The sequence below is a fragment of the Chrysochloris asiatica genome, unplaced genomic scaffold, assembly GCF_000296735.1.
Source record: "Chrysochloris asiatica unplaced genomic scaffold, ChrAsi1.0 scaffold00556, whole genome shotgun sequence".
NCBI classification, from domain to species: Eukaryota; Metazoa; Chordata; class Mammalia; order Afrosoricida; family Chrysochloridae; genus Chrysochloris; species Chrysochloris asiatica.
Genome location: NW_006409074.1, coordinates 362,869 through 380,047, shown reverse-complemented (window position 1 = coordinate 380,047; position 17,179 = coordinate 362,869). Strand labels below are relative to the sequence as shown.

The following is a 17,179-nucleotide window of genomic DNA, read 5'->3' as shown; positions in this document are numbered from 1 at the left end:
TGGACATCAGCAATGATATCCCTCGTTCCATGGCCTCTTCTGAATCCGGTTTGAACCTCTGGAAGTTCTCTGTCAATGTATGATTGTAGCCATTTCTGTATTACCTTTAGCAAAACTTTACTTGCATGAAACATCAAAGAGATTGTCCGATGATTTCTGTATTCCATTGGGTCACCTCTCTTTGGAATGGGCACAAATATGGATCTCTTCCAATAAGTTGGCCAGATAGTTGTTTTCCAAATTTCTTTGCAGAGATGACTGAGTGCCTCCTGTGCCACCTCACTTTCTTGACACATTTCAATTTTTATTCCATCAATTCCTGGTGCCTTGTTCTTTGCCAATTCTTTCAATGCACTTTGGACTTCCTCCCTAAGCATCATTGTTGGCTCTTGATCATATGCTACCTCTTGAAACAGCTGAACACTAACCATTTCCTTTGGTACAGTGACTCTGTGTATTCCTTCCATCTTATCTTGATGCTTTCTGCATCATTCAATAATTTGCCCAGAGAATCTTTTAATAACGAAAGTCGAAGCTTGAATTTTTTCTTCGGTTCCCCCAGCTTGAGAAATGCTGAGTGTATCTTCCTTTTTGGTTTTCTGATTCCAGGTCGTTGCACATTTTGTTGTAATATTTGACTTTATCTTCTCGAGCTGATCTTTGAAATTTTCTGTTCAGGTCTTGTACCTCCTCATTTCTTCCATTTGCTTTAGCATCTCTACACTGGAGAGCAAGTTTCAGTGTCTCTTCTGACATCCATTTTGACCTTTTCTTTCTTTCTTGTCTTAATGACTTCTTGCTTTCTTCATGTATGTTCTTGATGTCATCCCAAAATTCTTCTGGTCTTTGGTCACTAGTATTTAATGTATCAAATCTGTTCTTCAGATGATCTCTAAATTCAGGGGGAATATAGTCATGGTCATATTTTGGCTCTCGTGGACTTGTTTTCATTTTCTTCAGCTTCAGTTTGAATGTGCATATGAGTAACTGATAGTCTGTTTCACAATCTGCCCCTGGCCTTGTTATCACTGATGACATGGAGTTTTTTCATCATCTCTTTCCACAGATGTGGTCAATTTGATTTCTCTGTATTCCATCTGGTGAGGTCCATGTGTCTAGTCGTCTCTTATGCTGTCTAAAAAAGGTATTTGAAATGAACAAATCATTGGTTTTGCAGAATTCTATCATGCGTTCTCCAGCATCATTTCTATCACCAAGGCCATATTTTCCAACTACTGCTCCTTCCTCTTTGCTCCCAACCTTTGCATTCCAATCACCAATAATGATCAATACATCTTGTTTGCATGTTTGATCAATTTCAGATTGAAGAAGTTGGCAGAATTCTTCTATTTCATCCTCACTGGCTTTAGCGGTTGGTGAGTAAATTTGAATAATAGTGGCATTAACTGGGCTTCCCTGTAGGCACATGGATATTATCCTATCACAGATGCTATACCTCATGAATGATCTGGATATGTTCCTTTTGACGATGAATGGAACACCATTCCTCTTCAATTTGTCATTCCTAGCATAGTAAACCATGTGGTTGTCAGATTCAAAATGGCCAATACCAGTCTATTTCAGCTCACTAATATCTAAGATACCGACGTTTATGCGTTCCATTTCATTTTTGACAACTTCCAATTATCCCAGATTCATACTTTGTACATTCCATGTTCTGATTTTCAATGAATGTTTACAGCTGTTTCTCTTCATTTTGAGTTGTGCCCCATCAGCAAATCAAGAGCACCTTTTCTCCCATGAAGCGGGCTTTTCTCCCACAAGCTTTACTCCATTCGCATTATCACAGTCAACTGTACTTTGAGGAGGCAGCTCTTCCCGAGTTGCATTTTGAGTGCCTTCCAACCTGAGGGGCTCATTTTCTGACACTATATCTGACAGTGTTTCTCTGCTATTCATAAGGTTTTCAGTGACTAAAGATTAAAGGCTGTGTTTTGAGTCAGTCTCTTTTCAGATATAAAAGGAGAGAAGTAATCAGAGCTCAGAGAGTTCTACAACCACCAAGGAAGAACTGGGAGCAGAGTGCATCCTTTGGACCTGGATCTCCACACTGTGAAGCTTCTAGATCCAGAGAAAGATTGATGCCAAGACACAAGGAGAACTCCATAGATGCTGAGAACTACTGATGCTAAAAGGACACTAGGACCTTTCTCCAAAGGCTCCCCGCTGGGAGGCCCTGAATATCAGCTGTGAAGAATCTAATGCATGAATCTGGTGCGAGGTGCATCTAGGAATCAATCTTCTTGATGGAAAATTTGGGTCCAACAGAAGCATGTGTTAAACAGATACCTGGGCACCCACCCACATAAAACAGCAACAAGCAGAGCTTTCTGTACTCAGTCCCTTGCACAGCAGAAAGCCCTAATAGTGGCTTTTCTCAGCTGCCAGGAAAAAGAGTATTCCACATGTCAAAGAGAATGAGAAAGGGAGTCACAGCCAACACCAAGATTTAAAGGTGAGCTTTACCAGTGCTCAGCTTGGGCTACTCAGAGCCACATTTTCCTGTGTCAGTGTTCCTACAAGATGGCTCAGAAGTCAGTGGGTGTGTAGTTGTAACAAGGATGGTCCTATCATGCCTGTAGGGCAGGCTCTACAGGTGAGGCTCACAGCACAAGCCCCTTCAAACCTCACCAGCAAGCTTCTCCATCTGGACCAGCGTGTCCTCAGTCGGTGCTCCCTCCAGCAGTTTCTCGGTCAGCCGGCTGCCACATGCTTTCAAGAGCCTGAAATGCACAGCATAAACTGAACCTGAACCGGACCAACCTTGATCTAACTCCCAGTTTAGAGGGAACATGGGGATAAAAGAACATGCTGAACATCACCATGACGGCACAGTCAGTCACAGTCAGAACACAGCCAATTCTATACAACAGTTCCCTTCCAAAACAGGCAAGGGAATAAAAGAGTAAGGGAATAGGAGACTCTGTTCTATACTGAGAGTCTTGGGAGACAGGACAACCTAAATAATACGGTGTTGTTGTTGTTATGTGCCGTGGAGTCGGTTCCGACTCATAACGACCCTGTACAGGGTTTCCAAGGCTGTAAATTTTTATGGGAGCAGAAAGCCTCATCTTTCTCCCGCGGAACAGCTGACCCTGAGGCTCACAGCCAATTCATAACCACTACTCTACCAGAGCTCCTAAATAATATGGGGATGTTCAATTCAAAGGTCACGCTTGAGACAAATAGGTAAAACTGAACACAGTGCTGAATGATGCTAGAGACTTGTTGCTAATTGTATTGGGTATAATAATGTTCTTATGGCTATACTTCTGGCTCAAAGTATAAAATTATTGTTATTAAGTGCCATTCAGTCGGTTCCTACTCATATCGACCCTGTACAGGGTTTCTGAGGCTGTGCAGAACGCCACATCTTTCTCCCGCAGAGCAGCTGGTAGTTTCAAACTGCTGGCCTTAAGGTTCACAGCCCGATTCGTAACCACTACACTACCAGAGCTCCTTAAAGGATAAAATAAGAAGGATAAATGAAAAAGTAGTGTTGGTAACTGCTAGAGCTAGTTATAGGGATACACAGGCAGTTGAAGAAGCGATGCTATTTATTCTGCTTGGGGTATTTTTGAAAGTTTAAATTGTGTTAAATTTAAAAAACAAAAACAGAAAAACAGGAGTAACTGTACATCAGGTGATGGGGCAAGGAGAATTTTTCTTTTTAGCTTCTAGGTCTTCAGAAACTCTGTTCCATGTTTCAGGGTCTACAGTCAACAGCACCGGACTGAAATGATGAGATTTTAGACTTCAAGGGCAGGCTGCAAAGGAAAGAAATTTGGGGGGAGAGTCTACTTTGCACATGGGAGGAATATAAATAAGACTGTGGTGGCTTTCAAGTATGTCCACAAATTTTTTGACACTTCTCCCTTCAAAAGAAGGCTATGGGTACACTCAGTGATAGGATACACTTCCAGTGAGCAGCGTATGGCTTCCAGGGCCAAGTCATCCATTTATGGCTGAAATGACATGATATAATGCCTTGCTCTTGAGTCACTTGAGATTCACTTACTGGAGGGAAGGAAGGAAGGGTGCCAACTCTCACATCTATGTGGTGATGAATAGAGCAGTCAGTGCAAACTTGCTGACCTCAAAAGTGGGACCCTAGGAAGTGGAGCCTCCAGTTGAACCTTCATTTGGCTGCAACCCGGCAGACAAACCACACTGAAACACCCTCACCAGAATCACCCAGCTCTGCCACTCTCAAACTGTGGATCCACAGAAGTTAGTGAAATGTTTATGTTTTTTAAAACAGTAGCAATCCTCTCTGTCTTGACACGGGACCATCATTTCTTTTAAATCACTGGGAAGTGAGGTCCATCTAAAGACTCCATAAACCAGAAGAGAAAGCCTAACGAAAAGGTAAGCGTTGCATACTTTCCTAACAATTACATAGCCAGAGCACCTCCACAGAAGCAGTGAAAAGAACTCAAGAAGGGGCCATTCCACTCCTTACTTTAATACTACCAAGTCTGTAGCCTTATTCGGCCAACACAGTGCAATTGAATTCACTCTAACAGTTGAAACTCTCATTACCAAGCAAAGGAGGTGTGAAGACATGCCCACAGATTGTCATCACTGGTCAAAGATGTCAGCGAACGGGCTGCATTGCCATTCCGCTGGTGCAGGAACGGTGTAAACGCAGTGTTCATCCTCTGGGCACGCTGTGGGCATCCAAACTGCTCGGCCTCAAACACCTGAAATGCAAACACAAGGGAAGTTCTTTATCAGAGCAAAATTAAGCAACCAATGTCGCTGCTAACTCCCATCCTGCTCTTGGTGCAGGCTCCAGAAACTGCCACCAGAACTGTTTAGCTTTCCCAGCTAGATTAAAGGCTACCTGAGAAAGAATAAATTAAGACTTTTCTCCTACAATTAGGCAGATTACATGATTAGGCAGTTATCAGTGCTGTTCTCCAAACATTCCTGTCCCCACTTACAAGCAAAGGGACCCTGTTTGGGGTGAGACATGTGATTATTTCTGGCTAATGAGGTGAGAGGCCCTTATTTGCCTGGATGACTACATTAAGCCATTCCCCCTACCATCCTGCAACAGACACAATGCCTAAGCAGCAAAATTTTCTAGCTTCAATTTGCTGAGATTTGAGGTTGTCTGACCACAGCCCAGTCTGAGCTATACTGACAGAGGTAATGCCATGCCAGAGGTCTAATTAGGAGTGGGTCAGCAACATGACTAATGGACAGTCTTCTGGAATGAAGGCCAGAATGAGCAAACTCAGAAAGCAGAGCTGACACCTAGGTCTGAATGCCGTAAGTAGTTAAGAAATCAGATCTGGACAGGACAGCACCAGTAGGGGCAAGAGAGATTAAGAAAGTTAAGAGAGGGCTGGATAACATGCGGTTTACCACATGCATCCCCAACTCTGAAGCCAACAGAGCCGAGCCGAAGGCCAGGGCTAGTGGAGACACATGCTGCTGCCACCCACCAGGCTCTCCACTCATCAGCGTCACCTTGAGGGCCTTGCCCTGGAGTTCATCAATGATCCCGCGGATCTTCCCCAGCAGGAAGGGCCAGGAGTTGATGAGATAGATGCGATCCATCATGATAGCAATGATGCTATACCAGCGCTGGAAACCCCTGGCCAGGCTATCTTTGATAAAGAAGGTGTGGCTGAAAACAAAACCATGCTGCTCGTCCCCAAAGAAGATGGGGCCTTCACGGCCAGGGCAGACCTGGGAAAACAGAAGTGATATGAGGCCGCAGTCCTTCCAGGTTTCAAGGATAGAGTCCCACCCACCGCCTCAGCCTTCCCTTGGCATTAAGTACCAGCATGAATTGTCTGGGAGAGTGGGCAGGGAAAGAAAAATTTAGCATTCATCTGTTCCTGTAACTTTTTTTTTTCTTTCTGGGGGACGGGGATGTATGGGGGAGGTAAGAGTAAGGAGTGAGGGCTAGGGTTAAGGTTAAGATTATGGCTGGGTCTTGGCTAGGCCTAGGACTTCATTTATTATTAGGGTTATGGTTAGGGTTAAGGGTCAGGGTTGGCCCAGGGCTAGGAATAAGGCTTGGTCTAATTTTCAGGGTTACAGTTACAAGTTACAGGTCTTTTTTACTTTAGATTTTATTTTTCTTGAAATCTATTTGATTTACTCTTCATTTGGAAGTTCTATACCGGATTTTTACTTTATATTTTTTGTTGTTGCAACTGTATCTCTGGTTCTCTATTTTCAGTCTTATAGGTTTGTTTTACTTTGCATACTTCTATATCTGGGGTCCTGGTGTGGCACTGTAATATATATACAGGATCTCTGTGAGCAATACAGGATCTCTGAGTTAGAACCAACTTGATAGCACTTCACAACATATCTGGGTTGAGTCTAGGTGACACTGGCATATAGTTTAGTCTCAGGTTGTCTGCTATTGTTGGTTCTCTGCCCAAAGAATTTCCTTTAGTATTTTTTATATAAGGTTGGTCTGGTTTTTACAAATTATTTTAATCTGTCTGAAAATGACCTAATTTCACTGTCATATTTGATGGATAGTTTTCCTATGTATATGACCCTTGGTTAGCAATTTTTTTCTTTCAGAGTTTTATGTATGTTGTTATATTGTCTTTTTGTCTGTTTGGTTTCTGCTGAGCAATCAGAGCTTAGTCTGATTAATTCTCCAATGATGGTAACTTTTTGTTTTTTTCTGAGCTGCTCTCAGGTTTCATTCCTTATCTTTGGTTTTGAAAAGTTTGATTATAATACGTATTGGTGTTTCTTTGGGGGGAGGGTTACCAAGTTGGGGTTCATTCATCTTCTCATCTTCTATGATGTTAGGGAAGTTTTCTTCCAGCAACTCTTGGGACAGTATTATCTATGAGGTTTTTTCTCTCTTCCTGTTCTGGAATTCCCATCACACAAAAGTTATTCTTACTGATAGTGTCCCACATAAATCTTATGATTTCTTCAGGGTTTTTTTTTTTTTTTTTTTTTTTTTTCTGATTGTTGCTATACAGATGATTATTGAGAGATTTGTTTTCATCAATAATTTGGCTTTCCATTGATTCAATTCTATTGCTTTGCCCTTTTAGTATATAGTCTATTTCTGAAGTCTTCATATTAATCTTGTGGCTCTCTAACTGCTAATTTTACATGGTTCCCATTTTCAATAATTTTGTCAATTTATTTCCCTATTTTTTCCATAGTTTTGCCTATGTTTTCTCCTTGAATTCATCTGTAGTTTTTTCGGTCTTTTGTTCAATCCATTGAAGTTGCCTAATTACCTTTCTTTTAAACTCTTTACCTGGTAGATCTAAGGAGTTTTGGTAGCATCGTGGATTTTAAGTTAGGCTGTGAGTCGGGCAAGGTCAACAGTTTGAATCTACCAGCTGCTCCGCATGAGAAAGATGAGACTTTCTGTTCCTATAAAGATTTACAGCCTCAGAAACCCTAGACATGGTTGCTATGAGTCAGAACCACCTCCACAGCACATGACCACCACCAACAACAGGTAGTTCAGATACCATTTCTGGTGTTATATTTTTTTACTGTATTTTGGTCACTTGTTTGAGGCACTCTGTCTTGTTTCTTTGTGCAAGCTGACACTGTCTGTTTTCTCTGAGACACTATGGTTTCATATTTATATTGATTTGATGACAGCATATTGTTGTATTCTCAGGCACTCACCAGCTATCACCTGGTAAATGTGGTGGAGACCGAAGTGTGACTGAGGTCAGCTCACTGTTCACTGTTTGTATCCTGTACTTCAGGGCGGGGTCACACACATCTAGAAGCAGGGGTGCTATGCCAGGCACCCAACCCCAGGCAAAGCAGAGGCTGAGCATGAGGGGGTGTCACAGCCCACTGAGTTGCCCAGGGTGGAGATTGAACACTGCACCCCCTTGTGGCCAACCTCCAGCCACGTCCTGTGCCCACAGGCTGCTGTATTAACAGCTGCTCCCAAAAGCTCAACATGGCTGCACCCCTCCACACCAGCCCACCATAGTCTGCCCATTTTTCTTCTCTCTCACTGTTCCTGTTCAACTTTGTCTTCCAGTCAGCACTTAATTCACCTCTGTCCCACCCTCTGATGCGGAGGGTTTCAGGATCACCATTGGTGTCTGTTTCACTCACTCTCCCATGTCTTGTTGCAGAGGATCAGGTCAGCACAGTGCATCTGCTTACTCCACCATCTTGCTTCAGACTTCCTGTAATTACTCTTTGAAAATCTATTACATTAGTTATGGTGAAATACAAGTAAAGTACGATTACCATGTCTCCATTGCAGAAAAAAAAAATCCTATGTAAATATTATATCTCAAGGTTCAGATTTGCCAACCTGGAATATACTTAAATCAAGAAGGTTAAATATATGGTTCATATCGCCAAGCTTTTGTTGTTGTTGTTAGGTGTCTTCGAGTTGGTATCAAAACCCATAGCAACCTTATGCACAACAGAATGTTACGCTGCCTGGTCCTGCACCAATCTCACTATAATTGCTACACTTGAGCCCACAATTGCTGCCTCTGTGCCAATACATACCATTGGGGTCTGCCTCTTTTTTGCTGACCCTCTTTCTCTTTGCCAAGCATGATGTCCTTTCCTTGGGACTGGTTCCTCCTGATAATACATCCAAAGGATGAGAGATGAAGTCTTTTTTGTATCTGCTCATTGGTCTCACACTGTCTGTGCACCTCCATTGTGGTGACTCAACACTCACTGAAGCAGCAGTCAAGAAATCAAACGACCTATTGCATTAGGCAAATCTTCTGCACAAGACCGTTTTAAAGTGTTGAAGAGCAAAGATGTCAGCTTGAGGACTAAGCTGTGCCTGACCCAAGCCATGGTATTTTCAATAGCCTCATATGCATGTGAAGGCTGGACAGTGAATAAGGAAGACCGTAGAAGAATTGATGCTTTTGAGTTACGGTGTTGAAGGAGAATACTGAAAGTGCCATGCACTGCCAGAAGAACAAACAGATCTGTGTTGGAAGAAGTGCAGCCAGAGTGCTCCTTGGAGGCCAGGATGCCCAAACTTCATCTCTCAGACTTCGGACATATTGTCAGGAGGGACCAGTTGCTGGAGAAAGATATCATGCTTGGTAGGGTTGAGGGTCAGATAAAAAGAGGAAGACCCCCAAAGAGATGGATTGGCCAAGTGGCAGTATCAATGGGCTCAAGTGTGGCAACAATTGTGAGGCTGGCCCAGGACTGGGCAGTGTTTCGTTCTGTTGTGCATAGGGTCGCTATGCGTCAGTACCAACTAGATGGCACCTAACTACAACAATATGTACATTTGGATAACTGTGGTATTAACTGATCTTCCTTGTATGCGTATGGATATTATCCTATCACAGATAGTTATACTTCAAGGCAGATCTTGAAATGTTTTTGATGATGAATGTGACACCATTCCTCTTCAATATGTCACTGCCCCAGCAGAGTAAACCATGTGACTGTCAGATTCAAAATGGGCAACAACCGTCTATTTCAGCACACTAAAGCCTAGGATATCAATGTTTATGTGTTCCATTTTATTTTTGACAATTTCCAGTTTTCCTAAATTTATACTTTGTACATTCCATGTTCCAATTACTAATGGATGTTTACAGCTGTTTCTCTTCATTTTGAGTTGTGTCCAACAGCAAATGAAGGTCCTGAAGGCTTTACTCCATTTACGTCATCACAATCAACTCTGCTTTGAAGAGACAGCTCTTCCTTAGTCTTACTTTGAGTGTCTTCCAACCTGAGGGGCTCATCTTCTGGCTCATATCTGACAATATTTTGTTGCTCTTCATCATGTTTCAGTATGTGATGATGAATGTGATACCATTCCTCTTCAATTTGCCATTCCCAGCACAGTAGTCCATGTGATTGTCAGATTCAAAATGGGCAATACCAGTCCATTTCAGCTCATCAGTATCGACGATAGCGATGTTTTTGCATGCCATTTCATTTTTGACAACTTCTAATTTTCCTACATTTTTAGGAGAGGACTATTACAAGTCCCTCCCCTCAGGAAAATTTCACACACAATCCTAACACCTAATTTACCTCCCTTCTAGCAGATTTGTTGTTGTTGTTAAGTGCCGTGAAATCAGTTCCAACTCATAGAGACCCTATACAGGGAGTCTAAGGAGTGGCTGGTGAGTTAGAACTGAGGATCTAATGGTTCAAACTGACCTTGCAGTCTAATGTCCACAGCACCACACCAGGAGTCCATGATTACTACTAGCAGATTAGCAGTAGGAAATGAAAAGGGGTTAAACAGCTGAAGGACAGCACACAGCCACAAAAAAAATGGTAACTGGCAATGAGGGAACAGAATCTGTCTGATCAACTAAATACCAAGGACAAGATACTTTGGTAACCTAATTGTGAATTCTTTGTGGCAAACAGACAGAAACACTTCATAAGAGCTAAGACTTGAACTCCACACCAGCAGCCAAGGAGTTCAAGAACAAACCGATTTATAGTCTTCACTAGGACCTGAGAGCCCGTGATGACCACTGGGGCTTACAGTGAGATCAAGACTTTATAAAAAGTTATGCTTGATATAGTGAAATACTTACCCTAGAAATAGTCCATATCTTAGATCTATGTCCAGCAAGAATAGGCAAGTAACAAGATTTGTGCTTAGAGTGAAAAGCTAGCAACCATCCAGAGGACCTATGAGTCTCACAGTACTTTTTCTCATAGGCTCTGGAGAACTGATGCGGTCTGTACTATGCACTAGTGGCACTGACCTAACCCAACTTGCTGAGGGTTCCTTTCAACTAGGGACTATACACGATTCCTACATAGACAGTCACCCACCTCACAGCTCAGGCTCCGGACACAGGCCTGGCGGACAATGCTGAAGAGCTGCGGGTGGTTGGGGTGCTGATGGCTGACATATTTAATGGAGGTCTCCTTGTCGTGGCTGATGTAACCTGGATGTCCCACAGCAAGGGATCGGCAGCCCTGGACATGAGAAGGAACAGAAAACCAGTTGGGTAGCAAGCTGATAGCAAACCCTTTACCTCTTAGACAAAGCTGAGTTTACAAAACTCAACCCATTTTTGTATAAAAATAACTGGCTTTTCAATTCACACTCACCTGAGGATTTAAATGCTGATGAGATAAGATTGCCAGAGGTTGTTTAGTAGCAAATAATGCTGTTGTTGTTGTTAAGTGCCGTTGAGTTGGTTCCAACTCATAGCCACCCTGATAGGGTTTTCAAAAAGCAGCAGGTGGGTCTGAACCACCAGCAGTTCAAACCAACCTTGCAGTGCAGTGCTTACCCTACAAAGCCACACCACTACTTCACATATAATGTTACTGAGCACTCATCTATCAGGTACTGTGATAAGAGCTTTGCACACTTCATTTCATCTCATCCAAGGCCCAACCCTAAGTGAGAACCCCCATATCACAGAAAGGAAAAGTGAAATTCAGAGATGCTGAGTAGCCAGCCAAGGATCATAAAGCTGACAATTGGCAGAGCTAGAATATACCTTATTGTGAACCACTTTCTGAGTGATGTGACCCACCTTGCCATCCAGACCTCTGTGCTTGGTCCCAACACAAACACCTGGCAAGGCTTCAGGCCAGAGCAAGGGGTCAAGCAAGGAACACAACCTCAGAGTTGTGTCGGCCCTGCAGACAAGCTACTCCATTTCAGCCTGTGCAGGAAGCCAACAGACTGATGGCCCAGCACCGCTGAAGGAGCCTACAGGCTACCCCCCGCTCAAGGGTCAAGCAACAAATGTGGATCCCTCCAAGGGTGGGCTTGGCTAGACCCACCCAAGCCCTGTCCTGCCTAGTACTCCCTACATCCTCCTGCCTTCCCCACTCCTCTACCTCTCATAGTCGTCTTCACTGATGAAGCTCCTGCCCATCAGATCCTGGCTTGGAATCTGAATCTCATTGGATTATGCTGGTCACAGCTGTGACATGTCCCACACCATCTGGATCTTGGGCCTTACCAGGACCTTCACACTCAGAAGCACCTCTTTAGGAAACTGACACTTCACTTTCTTTATCTCACAAAGTCCTCCCCCGAGAGGGCTCCAATGGGAACACTCTAAGGACGGTGGGTTTAGCAAAACTGAGCGAGGTCTGGCAGAGGGCTTGACCACACATGCAAAGGCCCACTAAGCTCACTCAGCTATGCCTGTCACCAAAGAGCATGCCCACTCCATCAGTCCTCACACTGCTCTGTACCGGGAGCATGGTCCATCCCATCTCTGCCACAATTTATGTAGACTGTGTACCCCATTCCAGGATGGTAGAAGCAGCAGCACAAGTACACAGTCCCTCACAGAGCAGGTCCTTCGGAGACCAAGATGACACTCACCTCACACATATCAGACTTTTTGGGCCCTGGGCTACTGGCTTCTGCACTGGCCCCTTCTGCTGGGCTGTGGGAGCAGATACGACTGTTCATCTGAATACCGCCTTCCTCCTCCTCAGCCTGCTCGCATTGGCCAGGGCTGTCCCTGCTTTCAGCCCCTTGGGGGAGTGGGGCATGTAGGACTTCTGTACAAAAAAGAGTGCGGGGACCGTGCAGCTCACAGAAGTGACAGAGCGCCACAATGGCATTCATGGTGGCCTGCAGGAGGACAGAGGGAGAAGATCAGCTGGCCATGCCAAGCATGTCCCAAAGATTCAGACACTGATACACAAGAAGTAGGAGGCAATGTGAGTAAGTCAGCCCCACTGCCAATGGGCTCCTAGCCCCACAAAGGTGAGCCCCAACCCAGCAAGTGTCTCCTCAGCCATGGCCTTTGTGCTAGCATTGTATCAGGTACAGAGGGAAAGATGGACCATAAAAGGAACCTTCAGTCAGAACTGTGATAGCACTATGGAGTAAACAGTACAGAATAGAGAATACACACATTAGAATGACAAGAAAATGTAACAAAACATGGCAAACACCACTGGAACAACACAAAGAAATACCACAGGGAGTTCACTTGTCCAATAAATACCTGGTGAGCACCAACTGCATGCAGTAGTGTTAGGTGATATGGATGCACCACGAAGCCTGCGTCTAGGGGAAGAGTACACAAAAAGCTGCTTAATGTTATTTGGGGATAAGTGTGCAAAGAAAACAAAATGGAACACAGGACAGTGTTACCAGAGGAGGTGGATGCAGTGTGAGACAGACGGGGAAAGAACTCTCAGAGGGCAATAAGTGAGAGAGGGGATTTCCTGGGAGAACCAGAGGACTCAGCATGGTGCCAGGCCTCAGGTGGGCACGACTAGGAGGCAGGATAGGAACAAAAGATTAGAATAGGTGGCTAAAAAGAAACAGATTTAATGAGAGACAGTCTCTGAACCATATATGAAAAGGATAATCTTGGCTTCTGTGCAGTGAACACAATGGTGGTCAACAGGTAGGTGGAAGCACCACACCACTTGGAACGTGGTCAAATTGTGACTGTCCTTCCAACCAAGATGTGGCAGAGGGCATTCAGGACAGAGTGTGTGTTGGAGGGAGTCTACCAGCCAGAAGCAGAAGGTCAACTCAGTGTAAACCCAGAGGCCAAGACAGCAGTGTTCCGAGGAGGGACAGACAGCCCCTGTAGAGTGATGTGCAGGTAGATTATCACTGCAGTGAGGGAAAGCCTCAAGAGAATGGGGCGGAAGAGAGAGGTAGAGGCTTCCTTGAGAGAGGCATAAATAAAAAAGTATGTATGGAGACAGAACGTAGACTAGAGGTTATGAGGGACATTACCAGGTTACCAGAAAAATGGAATGGGGTGTTATTATTTGATTGGTACCCAGTTTCTGTTTGAGATAAAAAGAAATTATGGAAATAGAAAATGGTGAAGGCTGCACAACACTGAAAATAACAAATGGCACTGAATGGAGCACCTAAGAATAATGGAAAATAACAAATGTATGTTGTACATATCTCTGTTGCTGCTGTTAAGTGTTGCCCAATCAGTTCTGACTCATAGCAACTTTGTATAGGGTTTCCAAGGAGCAGCTAGTGGGCTTGAACAGGCAACCTTGTGCTTAGCAGTTCAGTATATATCTCAACACAAGAAAACTTTAAAAAATAAAATCATTCTAGCAAGATATCCACATGAAACAGTGCATGGTCAAGTTTTATCTATCTGAAGAACATTGATACCGACCTTGTTATTTAGCAGAATTAAACTTCCAACTTCTGGCAAGATGACAGACTAGGCAGACAGGCTACCCAAACCCTCTGCAACAAAGACATGAGATATCAAACAAGGCAGATACAAATGATGATCCTGGAACACTGAACTTCAGAGGAAAGGATAGTGAAATCAATCAAATACTGATCAAAGCTGAACAAAGCAGCCATCAGGAGACAAGCAGAAAGGTGAATTTCAGCTGGTCTGATGCAGCATGGCCATTTTCAACTTTTGCAAGCAGCATTCAATTGGGGCAGTGACAGCTCCACTCACCTAAGGTTCACAGCCATCGTAGCCACTACGCTACCAGAGCTCCTTTAGGACTCTTATATGCACTATTATATTGGTGGCTGACGACAAGATACACTCTTCTTGTTCCCTACAACCTCCCCACCCTCACCTACCTGGCTGCTAATGGTACTGCTCCTACTCCCATACACCCCCTGCTCTGCCTGAAGTCAGAAGCATGCCCTTGTGGCTTGACTGCTGAGTGCCTTTGGAGGCACAGACTCCCTACCTCCTTGGGCAAGCACACATGCAGTGTTGGATAGGAGTCCGGCTTCCAGCTACTCCCTGGGCAGGCAAGAACTCCTTCCAGGACCAGGTGCCCTGACCCCAGCTACCTTCTAGGCTGGCAGAAACTTCATCCAGGACAAGGTGTCCCACCCTCTCCCCCTGGCCTCCAGATCCTCAGTTACAGAGTGTGCTGATGTCCTCCCCTGCCTTTCTCTGCCTTCTCAGACAAGAGGGATGGTCACTGAGTGCCTTGCCCTTGCCAGGATTCTCTTTTCTGTTGTTTCCCTCCTGTTCTTTTCTTATCCTTCCCTTGTTTTGTTTTTGTTTTTAATTTTTCTCATTTCCTTTCTACTCTCTTTTCTTTTTCCCCTTCCCATCTTTTTCTTACTTGTTTTCTTTTCTTTTTTATCACCTTTCCTAGCATTTGTCTTTTCGTTCTTTTTCCTTACCCAGTTTTTTTTTTATTTCTATTTATTATTTTCTTGTTTTTTCTTGTTTACTTTCTTTTTTTGTTGTTGCTGTTTGTTTTTGCTTTTTCTCTCTTTCTAGGTACACAAGATGGGAGACAGCAACCATACCTCCTGTTGCCCAGCCCACTGCACAAAGGCCATCTCTTGCTCCTGCACCACCTGATCTGGGATAGATGGTACCCTCAGCTACTCTACAGGAACAGCAAACAGAGGACTACACACACATTCCCATTATCTATCATACCCAGTCACAAGTGGTCAATGCCTATGAACATATCAGCATGCAATCACAAATACAACACCATCACTCCTCAGAGGCAACAGACAAAGCTCTGTAAGGAAGAAATAGCATTGGACCTACCTGGTAAAGATTGAGAGAAAGACTGAAGAGACTACTAGTAAAACTCGAGAGGAATTCAGGAAAGTACAAGAACAAAGTGACAAAATAAATTAAAAATTAGAAACCATACAAAATCCGAAAACAGAAACCCAGAAGATTGATACTGTAATTCCAGAAATAGATAATGCACTGAAAGGGCAAAGGAGTGGGTCTCAATCAAGGAAAGACAGAATTGCAAGATTTAAGACTTATCTTTCACTACTCATCTGCTAGAAGAACAATCAGAAAAAATAATGAGAGATTAAAAAAAAAAAAAAGACTAAGAAATTCTAAGAATCATGTGGTACACCATCAAGAGGAATTACATGCCTGTGATCAAAATTCCAGAATTGGAAGAGACCATCCAAAAAAATTAAAAACACAAAGAAAAATTTTTCTAGAAGAAAAACTTCCCAAATAGCATGAAGTACAAGAAGATATGCATCCAAGAAACTGAACAAACCCCAAACTCTCAAGATAGATGCCAAAAGAGAATCACCAAGATGTATCATAATCAAACTTTCCAAAATCAAACACAAGGGGAAAAAACCTGAAAGCAGCTTAGGAAAAATCACAAGTTATCTACAGAGAGGACTTCCGGTGCTTCCCGGACCAGGCAGCTCAGGTAGGGCAGTCTCGGGGAAAAGGGCGGAATCACACATAAGAAACCTCTGTCTAGCAGACAGACAGACTTTGTACAAATATAAGAACTTATATTTCAACATTCTGAACTCGTTTTTTTTAAAGATCAAATTGCTGTGGAATTACAGGCATTTTGAGCTTTTGCCTGCCTGCATGCGGCTTCCGCTTCCACGCCCGCACTGGCGACTGCCTCTGCCCCCTGCATACCTGGGAATGCAGGGCTAGAGCAACCCCACTTAGAAGGCTGCATTTCCAGAGAAAAGGAAGCATAAACTAAAAAAGCCGAATAAATAGAGAGGGATATCGGCACGGATATAAGGAAATTCGGGGTACCCACAGTACAGAGAGACTGAGAGAGGCATTTTTTATGTCATCAAATACAGACACTACCTCCCTGCAGCTACGACCCCTAGCCCTCTATTGCCCCAGCCAAGACCAGTCCTCTGCCAAGCCGCCGAGGTTCAGGAATGCCCAAGACACAGGCCCGCCAACTGAGGCCAAGGCCCTCCCAAGGCCCAGACACTCTCACTGAGGCCAAGGCCTGCCCTGAGGCCCAATCCGCCCACACACTGGTCACAAAGGCCCAGGCCCAACCAAGGCCCAACCCGCAGCGTAGCCAGGTCGCTGAGGCCCAGGGCTCTGGAGGCCCAACGTGCTGCATAGCCCAGTCGACGAGGCCCAGTGCCCCTGAGACCCAACCCGCCCTCAGCCCGGTCCCCAAGGCACAGGGCCCCCCCGAGGCCCAATCCACCCAACCCACCCGTTGAGGCCCAAGCTGCCCAATGCCCAGCTGCTGATACCCAGGCGCCCCGAGGACCAAACCACCTGCCCGAGGCCCAACCCTCCTGTAGCCCGGTCGCTGACACCCAGGCCCCCAGAGGCCCAAACCGCCCGCCCTAGGCTCAACCCACAGCCAGAGGCCCAAACGGCCCACCGCCGAGGCCCAGGCCCAACTGAGGCCCAAAAAAGGTACTCTGAGTTAAGCAATAAGGAGAGTGAAAAAGGGAAGACCACAACCTGATCACATCATCCTGGAGGTAATC

The 17,179-nt window shown here is 44.4% G+C and overlaps 1 protein-coding gene across 1 annotated transcript in view; it reads right to left on the bottom strand.

Moving 5' to 3' along the window:
- FLCN (folliculin) overlaps positions 1-12,562 on the bottom strand; it is a 20,168-nt gene extending 7,606 nt beyond the window's left edge. Inside the window, exons 1-5 of the mRNA XM_006877695.1 lie at positions 12,314-12,562; positions 10,792-10,938; positions 5,500-5,721; positions 4,564-4,724; positions 2,653-2,744 (exon numbers count right to left, since the gene is read on the bottom strand). Of these exons, the coding sequence (XP_006877757.1) occupies positions 2,653-2,744; positions 4,564-4,724; positions 5,500-5,721; positions 10,792-10,938; positions 12,314-12,562 (871 nt within the window). The remainder of the gene's footprint in view (positions 1-2,652; positions 2,745-4,563; positions 4,725-5,499; positions 5,722-10,791; positions 10,939-12,313) is intronic.
- Between the last annotated feature and the right edge of the window lie 4,617 nt (positions 12,563-17,179).